Below are 14,400 nucleotides of genomic sequence, written 5' to 3' on the forward strand. Positions count from 1 at the left end.
TGAATCCTAATTTCTGAAATATTTTTAGTTTTACTTTTCACTAAACTATTGTACATTCAGAAATTAGAGTTCAAATGGGTACAGGAAGCATCACTTTAAAGGCCTCTGTCTGGAACAGTTACAAAATGAGGCTAAGCTATACATCAGGTCTGAAGAAAAAAACTGACAGGATTTAAAACATTTAATTCAAAGTTCAGTCTCCTTGTAACAGACTAAAAATTGCAAATTAGAATGTGCTTAAAGCTATTTAATGATCTTTACGTTCTTTCATCTTAAATGAGATTTGACAGTGGAACTGATTTATTGTAACTTTCATTTTGAAGATGTAAGCTAACTTCATGTTCTGTTTCAAATGCAATATTGAGTCAAATTCTATAGTATAAAAGATATTTGTATAGTAAGTCTTGTATAGAGTTTAACAGAGGAGATGCAGACAAGGAATAGAGAAAATTAAAGATGACAATTTAAAGACCCTCGTTTCTAAACATACAAAACCACAGTCAACATCTGTTCTTAAAATGCAACTCTCTTGAAGTAGTAACTCTTCAGCTGATACAAATCAGGGCACCTCCATTAAGCGAATTTCAACGGAAACAAGCAATGTACACCAAACAGTGTGGAAAATGATTCACAAGAAGAATGGTCAAGTGGCAAGCATTAAATGCTTTTTGTTATCTAAATTACGCTCTCATTTTTCAAAAGTATTTTTAGTGTCAGATTTGATAAACAGCCTGGCTGATAAACTGTGGGAAACCATGATACCATAGGCTAGCACTGAACATATTATATGAAAAAAAGAGTTTTCAGGACAACCTATTAACTACTCTGCTCTTAAATACTGAAGAAGAGTTGTCTGTATTTACGAATTAAGATAGGTAAAAACATGCCAATACTTTGCATTGGAAAACAGGCAGAAAACAGCTATTTTCTAAGATTCTCAGGAGTAAAACTTAACATCAGACAGTTTGAACCTCAGCTTAGCAATTAACTGTGTCTAATGACAGCAAGTAACCTTTACCTCAATGCTGCATTAGCCTCTTTGGTCTTTTAAAGGTATCAGACGTTACCAAAAAAGAATCCAAAGTAAATAAAAACATCTATAATGGATTTTTTAGTATAGAGCAACTACTTAGTTGCAACATAAGCACTTTTAGCAGACAACTGTTCCAAAAGTTCCAAAACATATTTTAAAGTAACAGCTAAACCATAAACGCATCCCTACAGAGTACAACAAAAAAAAAACCACCCCAAAACCAAAAAACAAACCCAAAGTATTTGTTTTTTGTACTTCTATATCTATATCTGTATTCATAGAGGTCCTTATCTGGAAACTTGAGAAGGTTTGTAAAAGAGCAAAAGTGATGAACTGGTTTCTTGCCTAATGATTAAACACCATAAACATCCTTCATATGCATCATTCTGCACAAAGAACTGCAGTCTGGACAAATTCTGTGAATGGCACAGGACATATAGATGCATGGGTATTCTTTCAAGTTCTCTTCATCTGCATCATACAAAATATTTTTGTTATTTTATTTTAAATATTAAGAGTCTGATATAAATTCTCCATGAAGAAACTGGACAAATAAGGACATTATGGATAAGTTTGGTATTATGTATAAGTAGTATGGTTTTCCTACATGTGCTGAGAATTTTTGCATGTTGCAACATGGCTATTTGTTTTAGATTTGTCACATTCTGCAATGAGCAATGAAACTGAAGAGGGAGTTAAGACAGTTCTTTTAGTCATCAATTCATGATGTCAAGAATCATCAGGCATGCAATACATGTTCAAGGCTAGGACTGTACATAGCACTTCCACTAAATATGACTCTGTACTCTATATACATATACTGATTTTGGATGGGAAGTCAAAATCAGTATCAACAACAACAAAAAAAACAACAAGAAATACTGTAGTAGAATTACCACAACCTCTCAATTTCTTGACAACATTAATGTCTCCTCTCTCAGCAGAAACAGTTGTCTGTATTTTTCCCTCATTTCTGTCTACTACTACTTCCTTACTGAAGAAAGAAATATTAGCATTTCTCTAAGAAATATAAGCCAAGAGGGAAAAAATACTCTCTGCCGAGTTCAAGGCAGGATTTAAATCAAACTCTCATGCTTAATCGAGTTCCATGATCATGACTTGTGGGATGTTTAGAATTGCCTTTATTTCATTTTGTATCCAGAATATAAAATCAAGTTGAAGCAAATAGGAAAATAACACTTTCTAATTTGAGAAACAGAATACCCTCCAGGCACTGTGAGATCTGATTTCTAGCCTCAAGGTTAGTAAGTAATAGGGCATCACTGCATGCAAAATGAAGCATTAAGCACATCCTGACACATATATTACACGAGTAATCCACACCCTGAAGTTTAATACTCCAAACACTCAAATGATAAATTACTTACTGCAGAATAGCTCCTGCAGTTTGAGGGCAGATTAAGCTAATGATTGAGGGAAGCATGTCAGTATTCCCTCCTCAGTACTGAACCTCTCACTCTTACTAGGTGGATGCAAAGGAAATGAGTATTTTCTAAAGACAGGTGAAAATTAGTTGAAGGACAGCCCTCTAGTATATTTTGATGCAATTATCTTAGACAGCTAACAGCATGGTAGAGATTAATGCACATTAAATGTCAATTGTGGATAAAAATATGTCATGTAATGGGGCCAACTGACCTCTTGATCCTGAAATCAATTGTGTAATTGTACAGTCTTCCCAATGGCAAGGCTTTGACACTCCACAGACCCTTCCCATTGTTCTGACCCACTTCTGGGGGAAGGAGATACAGCTTTAAACCTCCAGTGAGGCAAAGGAGAGAAATATTCTTCTGTGTCCATAGGGAATATACATACCAAGAGGGAGTATAACTAATGGAAATGAGACCACCAACATTTATTTTATAAACTTGACTAAATTTTCAGTATGTTTCTTAACAAAGCTTCGAAAACAAAATATTTTCTTGTGCTCAAATAGAGTATTTTCTTCACTAATGGAACAGAAGCTTCCAATTTTTGTTTTGGAAAGAAAAAAAAAAAAATCCTTGAAAAAATCTGTTTCATCCAAAGCAACCTCTCAATGTCCACCTTTTCCACATTTCTCTAGCTGGCTGCCAAAACAGAAACCCCATTTCTGCATAACCTAAGTGTTCAGTCGTTTGCAACAACAAAAACATTAAGAATAAGAAGCATCTTTGAAAAACTGATGATTTATATTTCTGGTGTCTAAACAAGAAAAAAACAAACTTATCTTGTAAAACAAATTTGTCATATCTCTTTACCAGCTGTGTTTCAGCAGCAGCCACTCTGACATGCTCAGGTTCATTGCAGCTCAGTTCACAGGGAAACAGCCAAAGGAGTGGTTAATTGGAAAAGGCTACATTCATATCAATACAGGGAAAAAAAAAAGGCGACATAAAATGTTGTCTCAATGTTTTTCAGAAGTTTTAAGAGCTTCCTATAAAAGTAGGGTTGTACTGCCTAGGTGCTGAAAAGGCAAGTGGAACTTTACTCCTTTGGAAACTTTCATCTGCTTTCTAGCCTCTTTTTCACTGTTTCCCCATAGGTCTATAATCATCATTTTGCTGCTTCTGAAGCTTCTTTCAGATCCTCTTCTCTCATTTTCAGCCTTGATCACAAGAGAGGCCTTTTCATACTGGGCTCGGCTCGCTCTTATTATTAATTATGATCCTTCAGTGTTGACACATTAGTAAACAAGAACTGAGCCTGTTTCAGTAATTCTCAGTGCCATATTAAGCAGACATAGAAGTTTAGCTATTATTTCAACAGATTAGCTCTTGTAGCAAGTTTTTATCTGATTCATGCCACAAAGTGAGCTCCCTGTAGCTATCACAGAACTTCAGCGTCTATTTATCTCCTAGAGGTCCTATCAATTACAAAAGAAGGTATAAAGGAAGCTCTTCAAAATCCAGCTGGACATTTAATTTCACAGTTATGCACAACTCCTATTTTTAAATGCTACATATGAAAAAGATAAACCCAGCATGAGGGTTTGATATTTCACTTACTAACATAATATATATTCCAGATACCAACTTCACCTTCCTACCCTTCCTTTTCTTTTTCTTCCTCCCTGTAGGAGGCTATCCCATCGTATCAAGCTTCTTTTATGCTAATGTCTATGCCTCAGTCTTATAAAACCCTCCTAAGTTTTCTTTAAAGATGACTGTTGGGTGGATTATTTGGAGTCAAACAGATGCACTAAATCTGTGGTGTTAGCAGAGACTTGCCTTATCTCAACTCAGCACACATGAGTTTATTTTAGTTATGCATCTATCTACACATTTAATTATTTATATTTAGGTATTTTTACTTTGTAATCCATATTGTTCAACACCAAGCACCACCTGGATACTAACAGCAACAGTCCTACAGCATGCTTCAATACTTTTAATAAACAGGGACTAACAGAAGGCTGAAGGATTGCTGTTTAAGATGAAATAGCAGAAAGGTCACAGATTTGTTACGCTGAAGCTTTCCCTTAGCTTCTCCTTACTTGCTGCTATTCCCTTGGAATGTTTGCACGTGCTTGACAGTAATTATCTCCCCTATGAAACCCACCAAGCCGGGTTTACTGTCAAATCCCACACCTTACTGTACATTGGTAACATACTTGTCTTTAAAAACAGTGCGTCAACTGTGTGGGAAAAAAATGCCAAACAAAAAAACCCAGAAACTTCTTGTTTGTCAATGGCACATGGGGACATCTTTCCTGCTACTGTAAGAAGGGTGCAGAATTTGTGAACCTACATGGTATTTGTTTATAAGGCGGGCTTAGCAAAGATGAGAGTTTTTCACTGCTTTGTCCAAAACACAGAATCTGACTGGACTTTTATTTCTGCACAATGTGCAACTCCAATTACATCATTCCACTCAGTGCGGGAGCAGGCCAAGGCAGCACATGGAAAGAATCACGAGTACAGATCCCCTCAGCCAAAATGCACTTCTGGCGGCGAGTGCTCTAGGGGCCAGAGATAAAATGCCAGAGAACGCATCTATATCCTCTGTCCTCCGTAAAATAAGATCACACACCTCAAATATAAGGACAAACTCTCTTTGACTTTAGACAGCATCTAGGTATCAAACCCCAGGAAAACCAAGTGAGTTATTTAACACCAGCTTTTAATTTTTACAGGTAAAACCATTAAAGTCCATCTATTTTTACTGAAACACTAATGCACTATATCTCCTCGCTCTTGCTAGTCTCTAAAACATTGCCTGTTCCCATATTATTTGGGTGATTGTTATAGTTAGCTATTAGCCATTGCCCTTTTGTTTATTTTAAAATGTAAACCTATTCCAGGATGTAGCAATTACGGATGCTCTGTTATGAGCAGCATGCCTATCAACATCCGTTGTTATGACAAACGGCTCAAGCTCTGTTAGCGTACATAAATGGGAACGCAATGGAGGATGTATTTTGTTATGTGATATAAAATGACTAGTGTAAGAGATGAGAAAAGACAAAAGTGCTTAATTACATGCCTCTTCCATGCATGTATCAATTACCAGTAGACTTTCTCATAATTGTATCTTGAGACATTGAACCATATTTAGACTACTGAGGATTCTTGCTAATGTAAAGATGAAATTTAAAATGTCAGTTTTCTTAATCTTTTGGCATTCTGGGACAAATAATCAATGACACTTTAAACTGTATTTATTTTATCCAGCTACCGCACACACAACCAAAATCCACTTTTATTTTTGGTAAGGCTTAAAATTTCTTTAATGTTGCCACAAAAAATTAGAAGAAACTCATTCAACTGAATTTTTATTTTCTTTTAATTCTAGAGCTATTTTAGGGGCAATGCCATGTCAGCAGAAGTAAAAGAAATCCAGATCATACTGTTGAAAGAACCAAGCTGCTGACGAGGAACCTATATGAGCACCAGATTAATCTTTCCAACTTTTGTCAGTGACAAAAACTTTTTTTGGCATTTTACATGGCAGTCTAGGCACCTACATTATAGAGGAAGTCTAGAGAGAGAAAAGTTCCTCTGATTTACTTATCTTATTAATACCTCTTTGGACAAGCCGTCTTTACTGATGACATAAGTTCTGGCAGAAGAGTGCCCTAACATTCAAGGCTCCAAACTTGGGCAACATCAAAACTGCTAGTTCTTTCCACCCTCCTGATCAGAACACATGTGAGCTCAAATTATTTAATAAAGATAACATTTGTAATGTATGACCCAGAATGATAGTTTTCCCAAAAGTCTGAGGAAAACTAAACATGCCTAAATTGACTGGACAACATGGGGTTTTTAAAATTCCATTACTGTGACACTGCCAAAACAGTTTATGTACAGTCTTACACGGTGGTTTAGATGCCGTAAGAGCCACAACTCCCCTACTTGCCATGTCAACTTTTGTTCTCCTAGTCTTACCCTAAGTGGAGAAGTGTGTGCAGTAACATGTTTTCTGGTACTTGAGAGCTGAGTTTCTTAGGAAAAACAGATTTACATGATCTGTGGGCCCCTCCTTCAGCTTCTGAACCTGCTGACCTATTAGAGCAGAGCCAGGCAGAGCAGTACATACCACAGAGATATTGCATTCATATAGTTTCCTGAAAACCACTGTTGGACAAGGGAGAGGTATCTATATTACTGCCATCACTGATGGTGCTATAGTGAAAACTAGATGTTGACATTATTCAGCCATGAGTTCTCTGGGAAAAATAAAATGGAAACCAGATTCATGTTTCTGTCACAGCATTTGAAAAGCTGGCCAACTGGAGGTTTGCAAAGGCCAGCTTACCCCAGCCTTATTGCCTATGTTTCTGATTTCCTCCTTCTGTATATTCCCTATTAAGTACATTGCACCCACTTCTTTAGCAAAGCACAGAACCTTGATTAATCCTTGATTGTTTGCTGAATGACATGGGGAAGGGAAAGGTGGGAAAAGCATGGCTTCTCTTTTACCAAGGTAACACAGGATACTTGAGAAAAAACAGGATTTTGGGCAGGTAAGTATCATTAAAGCCAAGTGGAAACAGGATATTGGCTCAGTTCTGATTGGTATCTGCTCAGCTGGGATGAAGGAGAGCATTATGGCAAGGGACAGAGAGACCACAATTATTCCAGGGCAGGAAACATAGGACACAAGGAACTGAAATGAGGTTACTGAGACAGTAAGTGAGACATCAGAAACCACAAAAGAAACAAATAAGTTCCACTACTCAAAATAACACTTGCTCCTCTTTCTTATTCCATTAAAACAGATGGCCATGTAACTATGTGTTTATACCACCCACAGAAAGTTAAGAAAAAGTGTGAACAATGAAACTAGGAAGGAAGGTGTTGACTTTGGAGCAGTCTGTAGGTTCTGCTGGAGATGGTTACACATCCTTGGATTTACCTCTAGCACTCTAACCCTCTGCCAGCGTGCCAGGAGAAACACAGAATTCCTCTGGAGGAAAGTAAGACTGAAGCTTTGTACTTCTGTGCTCCAGTGGAAGATTTTGGAAATTACCACCATCCTGTTGTGCCAATACTTTTCTTCACAACTCCCATGTGTCCTCTTTTCTGTGACATGCGAGCAACTTAAGCCCAATGTGTCCTTTCTCTCTCCCACCACTTCTTTTGTTCTAGTTCCTGTATTTCCGTGACATTCATATTCTAATACTTAGTATAGGGGAACCCCAACACTGTAATATCTTTTAAATCATGCCCACCAGGAGGATATGGATCCCAAGTTATGCTGGCTCAAATCCAGCATAATTCCAACAACAGCCCACGGATGGATGCCATTTATAGGACGCTACTAGTTGGTCTTAACCCAAAGAAGGTAAGGAATAGTAATTTGAGTAATGAATACTGTTTGAACAGCTAATGCTTCTTCTTGTGCTGGCTTGAAACATGACTCAGATTCCTGCTGAGCTGCTGCCACCACAGAGCTGTAGAACAGCAGCTACAACAGAGGGGAGCAATGCCCATTGCAGCTCCACCTCACTGCCCTGGGCAAAAGGCATGTTTCCATTCTCTGACCTCCTCACAGTGGCAGCAACCCTGGGCCTGTCTGCAAGGCCCAGTGAGTGGCAAGTGCTGCAGGGGGGTAGAAGAAATGTGTCTGCCTGAGGAAAAAGAAAGGAGATAAATTGCTGGTGGGTCTGAAAAAGGAAGATGAGTAAAAGGAGAGAGACCCTGGGGTTCCAATTGCTAGACTAATTCCTACAGTGAGAACATTAGCTTCTGTCCCCATAGAAAGAGTGTGGCGCAGTGAGGACAGAATAACTTGTGGATGATAACTCACATCTAGGTTAAGTTAATATAGAAGGTGGTTATGAAAATGTAAGTTGATAAGGCAGCTCCAGTAATCAGATGGACAACCATCTTTACCATGTCCTAGTATGTCTCAAGGAGAAGCCCAAGAACTGTTCAGCCAAGCACAGCTGCAAGTTTGCACTGTAGCTCAGACATATGTTACAGCAGGCTGCAGAAACTCAAATGTCATTTTTACCTACACCTGTTTTTCATAGTTCCAGGTCCCCCTTCCCTGAATTCTTTCTAAGAAGATATGTACAAGTTTGGGAAAAAAAAAAAAAAAAAAGAAGAAAAAGATATTAAATACTAACACTTGTAGCATTTCTTGCTACAAATTAGACGTGATACCCTACCTTCTGATTTGGAGTGGGTTTGGATTTTTGTTGTTCTGTTTGGGGGGGGGGGGGGTGTTAGTGCTTTTTTTACACCTTACAGCAATTAGGGAGGTACATAAAGGGTCATGATGCTTCTTTCAGCATTAATTTGCTAAAGGGTAAGTCCAGTGAAGGTGAAAAGCTGTGTGTCACTGCTGGTCCAGATGAGGGTAAATGCATTCAGCAAGTTAGTCACTGTTAAAGTGAATGTCAAAACAACTGAAATAATATAAGCAATTCACTCATCCACTCACTCCTCCAACTGCAAGCAGTTTATATGGTAAGAACAACTTAGAAAAAAAAAGACAAAAATCTACCAACTAGGCTGAGCCGCCATCCTCTCCATGTAATCCTTGGCCATGTTAAGGGCCTCGATGTTTTCAGGGTAGAGTATGCAGAACATCGCCAGGGCCCCGAGGTTGTTGCCATAAATCTCATTCCACCGAGCACTGAACTCCTTCGGGTCCCACGGAGGAAGGTACTCCAGGGGATTTGACAGCATTGTTTGTACTGCTTCAATCAGACGAGCTGCAATGTGCCTGTGTGTGGTGGTGGCCTGGAGACGCAGAGTCTCCATGTCCCCTTTGGAGAAGTAGAGCATGGGGTAGCTGTCATAGTTGGCATTGACAAAAGGAACCATTGCGTTCGAGTCCTCCCTGGTGCTGTAGGCAAAGGCGAAGCAAACCACATGTATGAAAAACACACTTGGGGCTCCCCGTGTGTGAGTCCTCATTGTGGCATCAGATCTCCAAGTCTCAATGGCAGCCAAACCATCTTTGAAATATCCTATGGCAGATGGACATGAAAGAGAACGTTAGAAAATGAATCGGTGAGACACTGTAATTCAGCACGCTCTCTAAGAAAGACAATTCCATCTAGACTTAACCCATGTATTGTCCCAGGTGTCTTTCAAGTAGCTTCTATATGAATACTTCAGACAAAATACCTACTGAGCAATTCATCCTAAAGAAAAACCCGTACACCTTGAAGAAAGCCCCTCCCCCTCCCAAATCCTTCCCTCTAGTAGCTGATAGGAGGCAAAGGAACACACTGACAGCTCTTGTATTTCAAATAATTGCAATGGTGCCTAATATGAAGCAGTGATGACTGTATTGGCAAGCACAGAAGGGCGGGAGGGGAGAAGAAAGGGGGAGAGCCAAGGAGCTTGTGCTGGCAGCAGCCAAGCCTGCGTGCTGCCTTGGCTGATGTTAGCAGCTGGAGAGGGAAGGATGAGGAATGCTGGAGGTTTGTGCCGGGGTCATTTTATACTGTGCTTGAGGCCTCTGGTTCTGACACGTCCTCAGTTTTGGTTGGGTGGTTTTTTTTTTTTTTGGGGGGGGGTTGGTTCACCCCCCCCCCTTTTTTTAATCAGAAAAAAAAAGAGAAAGTGGCAGAGACTTACAAAAATAGCTGAAATACCTTGTCTTCAGAGCATTTTTGGGTTTTGAATTATTATTATCATCATCATCGTTACCACTCTTTTTCTAAGGGGCTCTCCATTTTGCATGTGGTGATTTACTGCCAGCTACCAAGAAGGCAGAATGGTGAATGAAAGCGCATATTCTCCTACATACATGACTTCTCAAAACATGCTCAAATGGCAAATTTATGCAGAGGTTAAATGCAACTATTTAAACATAGTAAGTTACTTCATAAAAATTACCAATTATCTAGCCTGAAGTCTCAGATAAAACATGGCCACGATCCCCCTGAGGAAAGCCAGCAAATTCCTAGAATTCTTCTGAGGGGAAAGGTTACAGAAACCAGATTCAAGAGACACAGTTTTATGTAAATAATGAACAGTAGTTTTCAATTATTAAAAGGAGAAATAGACAGAAGGAAAGAAAACCTAAAAAGAAACGTAAAATGTTTTTTTCCATGGAAAACCTGTTTCATGGGATTCAGTCATAAAACTCTTAAGAAGCTGAAGTACAAAGCAACATTTTATTTCTCCCCACAGCTCCCTACCTATAGATGCCAACATTTTCCAACCAAAACTTAGGCTGTTAAAACCTTATTTAGAGACCCACATCCTGATTAAACAATGTCATTAACATGTCCATAGAGAACGAGACAAGCTTGACAGACTAGATCCCTCCATGGCTACTGGCTACACAGACCCTCCAGGTGCTTATGTTCAGCTCCTAAAATGAATCTGGGAGCAAGCATCTTTGGCCAAAAAGTACACCTTTTCCTGGGCATTCCTGTCTAGAGTAAAAATAATATTGCACCCTGTAACTGCTTATATTTATAGATCACAGTAAGTAGCATAATTGCTTTAACAGAGCGTGATGGAAGATGACATTTTCATAGCATTTTAATGCATTTTGCAAGTAAGTTTTGCCCTTTTTTGGATGTAAACGAATCGTTACCAGACTCATTACGCAGATCAAAAGGTGGTTTATTTGGTAATGCTTTCACAATATCTACATAGTCTCTCACCACATACACACATACAAAGAAGCATGCACTGAAATTTATCCAAACATACTCAAGTCTACTTGTATTCTCATTTATTCATAAGGAGCCCATGCAACAACATATTTTGAAAGAAAGGAGGTAAAACCCAGTCAAACCAGTACATTATGTTTGCAACTCAATGCCATTTTTTAAGCTGTTGAAAAAAAACTGTTTTTTCATAATTAAAAAACTCAAAACACCATAATTTTTTTTTAAGTCTCTATGATCCTTCAGAATGGGGGGCAGAGAAAAGAGCCTAAATAAACCCCAAGACCTGAAAAAAGGCAAAAAATGTCTGTAACTTTTTTTTCTGTGATGACTATACACTGAAAAAAGTTTCTGGGCTTCCACAATCAGAAAAAATCCCAGCTAGCAGTAAGGACTTAATGCATTCTTTCCCTTGATTTCTGTAAATATTCCTGCACATTAATGAAGAATAAAAACACATATATAAGTTTAGGGATGGTTTTAACAGATCCCTAAATTAGGGTCTTTCTGACCAGAGTTCAGGATATATACAGGAAGGTTTCCCAGAACTCCTTCTTTGTCAATCTGGACACACATTTCCCAGCGTTTCACCATCACCAGACACCTCCAGTGTTGTCTAAAACCCTAGTCCATACTTTAAGAATTCAATACCCCCCCTCATTTTCTCCCTTCGTGTATGTGTGCATTTAACAGAGACGGTAAACCTTTTTTTTTTTTTACCTTGGATGTAAGCAACTAGCTAACCTAAGCATCTAACCACGCTAAGGAACTACCATACCACACTGTTTAGACTAACAGCAACATAACTGGAAAACTGACCTATAGTAGGCAGCATATTCAGCGTCAAGATCTGGAAGGAAGTCAACAGGCAGTGCCAAAAGCAGGTCTACAAAGTCATTCTTATTTATTCACAACAACCTGCGATTCAGTAGGGCCAGCAAACCCTGCCCCGTAACTTTGCAGAGCTCAGGTTGTTGTGAATGGGAGGAGGCAGCTACAAAAGAGTCCACTTTCCTTTCCATCCAAACCTCTGTGGAGGCACCAGCCACAAGTATGTGGAGAGAACTGCCCACGAGGTCCCAGGATGTATGACTACTCAGGAGACCCTGCAGGCAAACTCCTGGCATCTCTGCTGTGGAGATGCTGGCTTTCTTCTGCCTCCTCCCACCCCCAAAACTACCTGGCTGCCTCCAGAGAAGGTGGGAGAAGCCCGGACACTCAGCTAAAGTATCCAACCTCTATGCTTGTAATAATAGAATACATAGATAAATAATAGTTTAAAACTCAAAGTTACCATTTAACTAATCTCCACGTATTTAATAACTTTTGGGTGGCTCCTGTTTTCCACAAAGTTTACAGTTCTCCTTATTGCTACCTGAATTACCTCCACAAGTAAGTGTTGTGTTCAAATATTTGACAAAAATCTGTTCCACCATACTGACAAAAAGCAAGTCTCCAGGTTCAGCCTGCAAACTTTTACCTTAGACAATGACTTCTGAATCAGCAAGGGCTTAACTTTCATATTTTTTTGCATCACTTCTTGATAAACTATTAAAAGCAAAAGCAAACCTTTCCCACTCAGTTTTTTGTAACTGTAATGCTCAATTTAATGATGAACAATTTTGTCACTATACTTTGTCACAAATTATATTCTAAGATCACCTTGTTTGGCCATTCAAAAACACTAGCACTAAAAGCAATTGATAATAAAACAAGCAATTTGAAATAAACCAAGCAATTTTAACGCCCAATGTTAAAACACATAGGAAAGTCATAGATATTTTAACACGAAATAATCAACCTCCAGCAACAGATGCCACCACACCATTACTGTGAAACTAACAGGTAATGCTGGAATGAGAGGTGTGTGGTATCTTGTCCCATTAAATGGAGATGAGCTTGCAATTTTTTGTACCAATACTGACAGCTGCCAAAACATACCTGCTTGCCACGAGGAGTGCTAGGTTAGATCACAGCAGAGAAAAGCAAACTTCTGTAGGAACTTTCTTTTGGCACTTTGTCCAAATACCTCAAATAATTAGCAAAACTTGTCACACACGTTGCAATTGACTTTATTGCTGACACGAGGAGCAGCATCTATAAAGCTAAATTAATCAGTTGGAAATTGTAGTGTTTTAAAATCATGACACAACAACTGAAGAGCTATTTTGTCCAACAATTTCACCGCTGATCTAAATATATTGAAAACATATTTAAAAATGGGAGAGTAACTGAGGCCTCTAACTGAATCCAATGACATTTAAGTACTAAAAAATGTGGGGTAAGTCTACAAAAACTGAGAGGTGAAAGGGTCAATAGAGACTAATTCCCATGTATATTGCCATTTGGTTCCTACTGACTCACAGAAACAGATCTGATACAGCAAAATGAGGTGTCAGATGAAGTGGGACCAAGGAAACTATAAACTTATCTTTGTACTGTAACAATCACAATAAATCTACTGACCTAACTCCCAAGCTGTATAGTTCCCACATCAGCAAACAGTACTGCTGAGTCCCTCTCAAAGCTGCAGGGCTAGACACCAGTGCACAAAACTCCTATACCCCAAGAAAAGAACAGTTGGGAGTCCTTCCTCCACCTGCCTTTTGGTCAGTGAGATAAAATCAATGACCATCTGTCTCTCCAATAAAAATGCTGGAAAGGTGTAAAAATCACTGCTCATAACTTGAAAAATACCTATTACGACATTAACCACCAGGCAACATTACTTCATTGCTTCCTCTGTTTTTTTCAATATGAGAAATATGCTACATCACAATTACATTATGTCAAAGGTATTTAAAAGCTTAAATACTGAAATCCCAAATATAATTCAGAATCAAAACTACAATAAAGTACAGCTCAGGTACCCAGGTGTTAGCATTGCCCTTGTTCTGAAGTGACCTGAAATACTTTGAAAGAAACTTTGTATCAACTTACATGTCTCAATAATGTGCTATGAGAATCATCAAGGCAACCAGAAACAAGCAGTTCCTATAGGAATTATCAGCATATGACATCATGTCAGCAGCCAAGCCATAAACTTGTTTATCTGTCCTTTGATCTACACACAAAATTCAATGATCTATTTGGAGCAGTACACAGCTGTGTCAGGCCATCATTCTGGGAGAACGAACAGTGGTACAATCTCCACAACTGTACAGACAGGACAACAAATACCAAGTATTTTGTAAGTTTACAGTAAGATGTGTAAGGTGTCTGAAATGCAAGTTTCATCTGTTTATTCCTTTCATTCAAAAGTTTACCACTGTATATATAA

General features: G+C 38.6%; 1 protein-coding gene across 3 annotated transcripts in view; it reads right to left on the reverse strand.

Annotated features, from left to right (window-relative positions):
* Positions 1-14,400, reverse strand: part of DSE (dermatan sulfate epimerase) — a 33,688-nt gene that overhangs the window by 12,741 nt on the left and 6,547 nt on the right. For 2 of the 3 annotated variants that reach the window (XM_062632452.1, XM_062632453.1), the window contains exon 3: positions 8,990-9,458. In XM_062632452.1, coding sequence (XP_062488436.1) covers positions 8,990-9,405 — 416 coding nt within the window. In that variant the 5' untranslated portion in view covers positions 9,406-9,458. Of the gene's footprint in view, positions 1-8,989; positions 9,459-14,400 lie in introns of those variants that run through there. The other variant, XM_062632454.1, reaches the window with a different exon arrangement.

This window comes from Pezoporus occidentalis, unplaced genomic scaffold, assembly GCF_034315485.1.
Source record: "Pezoporus occidentalis ecotype Australia unplaced genomic scaffold, CSIRO_AGI_Poc_V1 ctg39, whole genome shotgun sequence".
Lineage (NCBI taxonomy): Eukaryota > Metazoa > Chordata > Aves > Psittaciformes > Psittacidae > Pezoporus > Pezoporus occidentalis.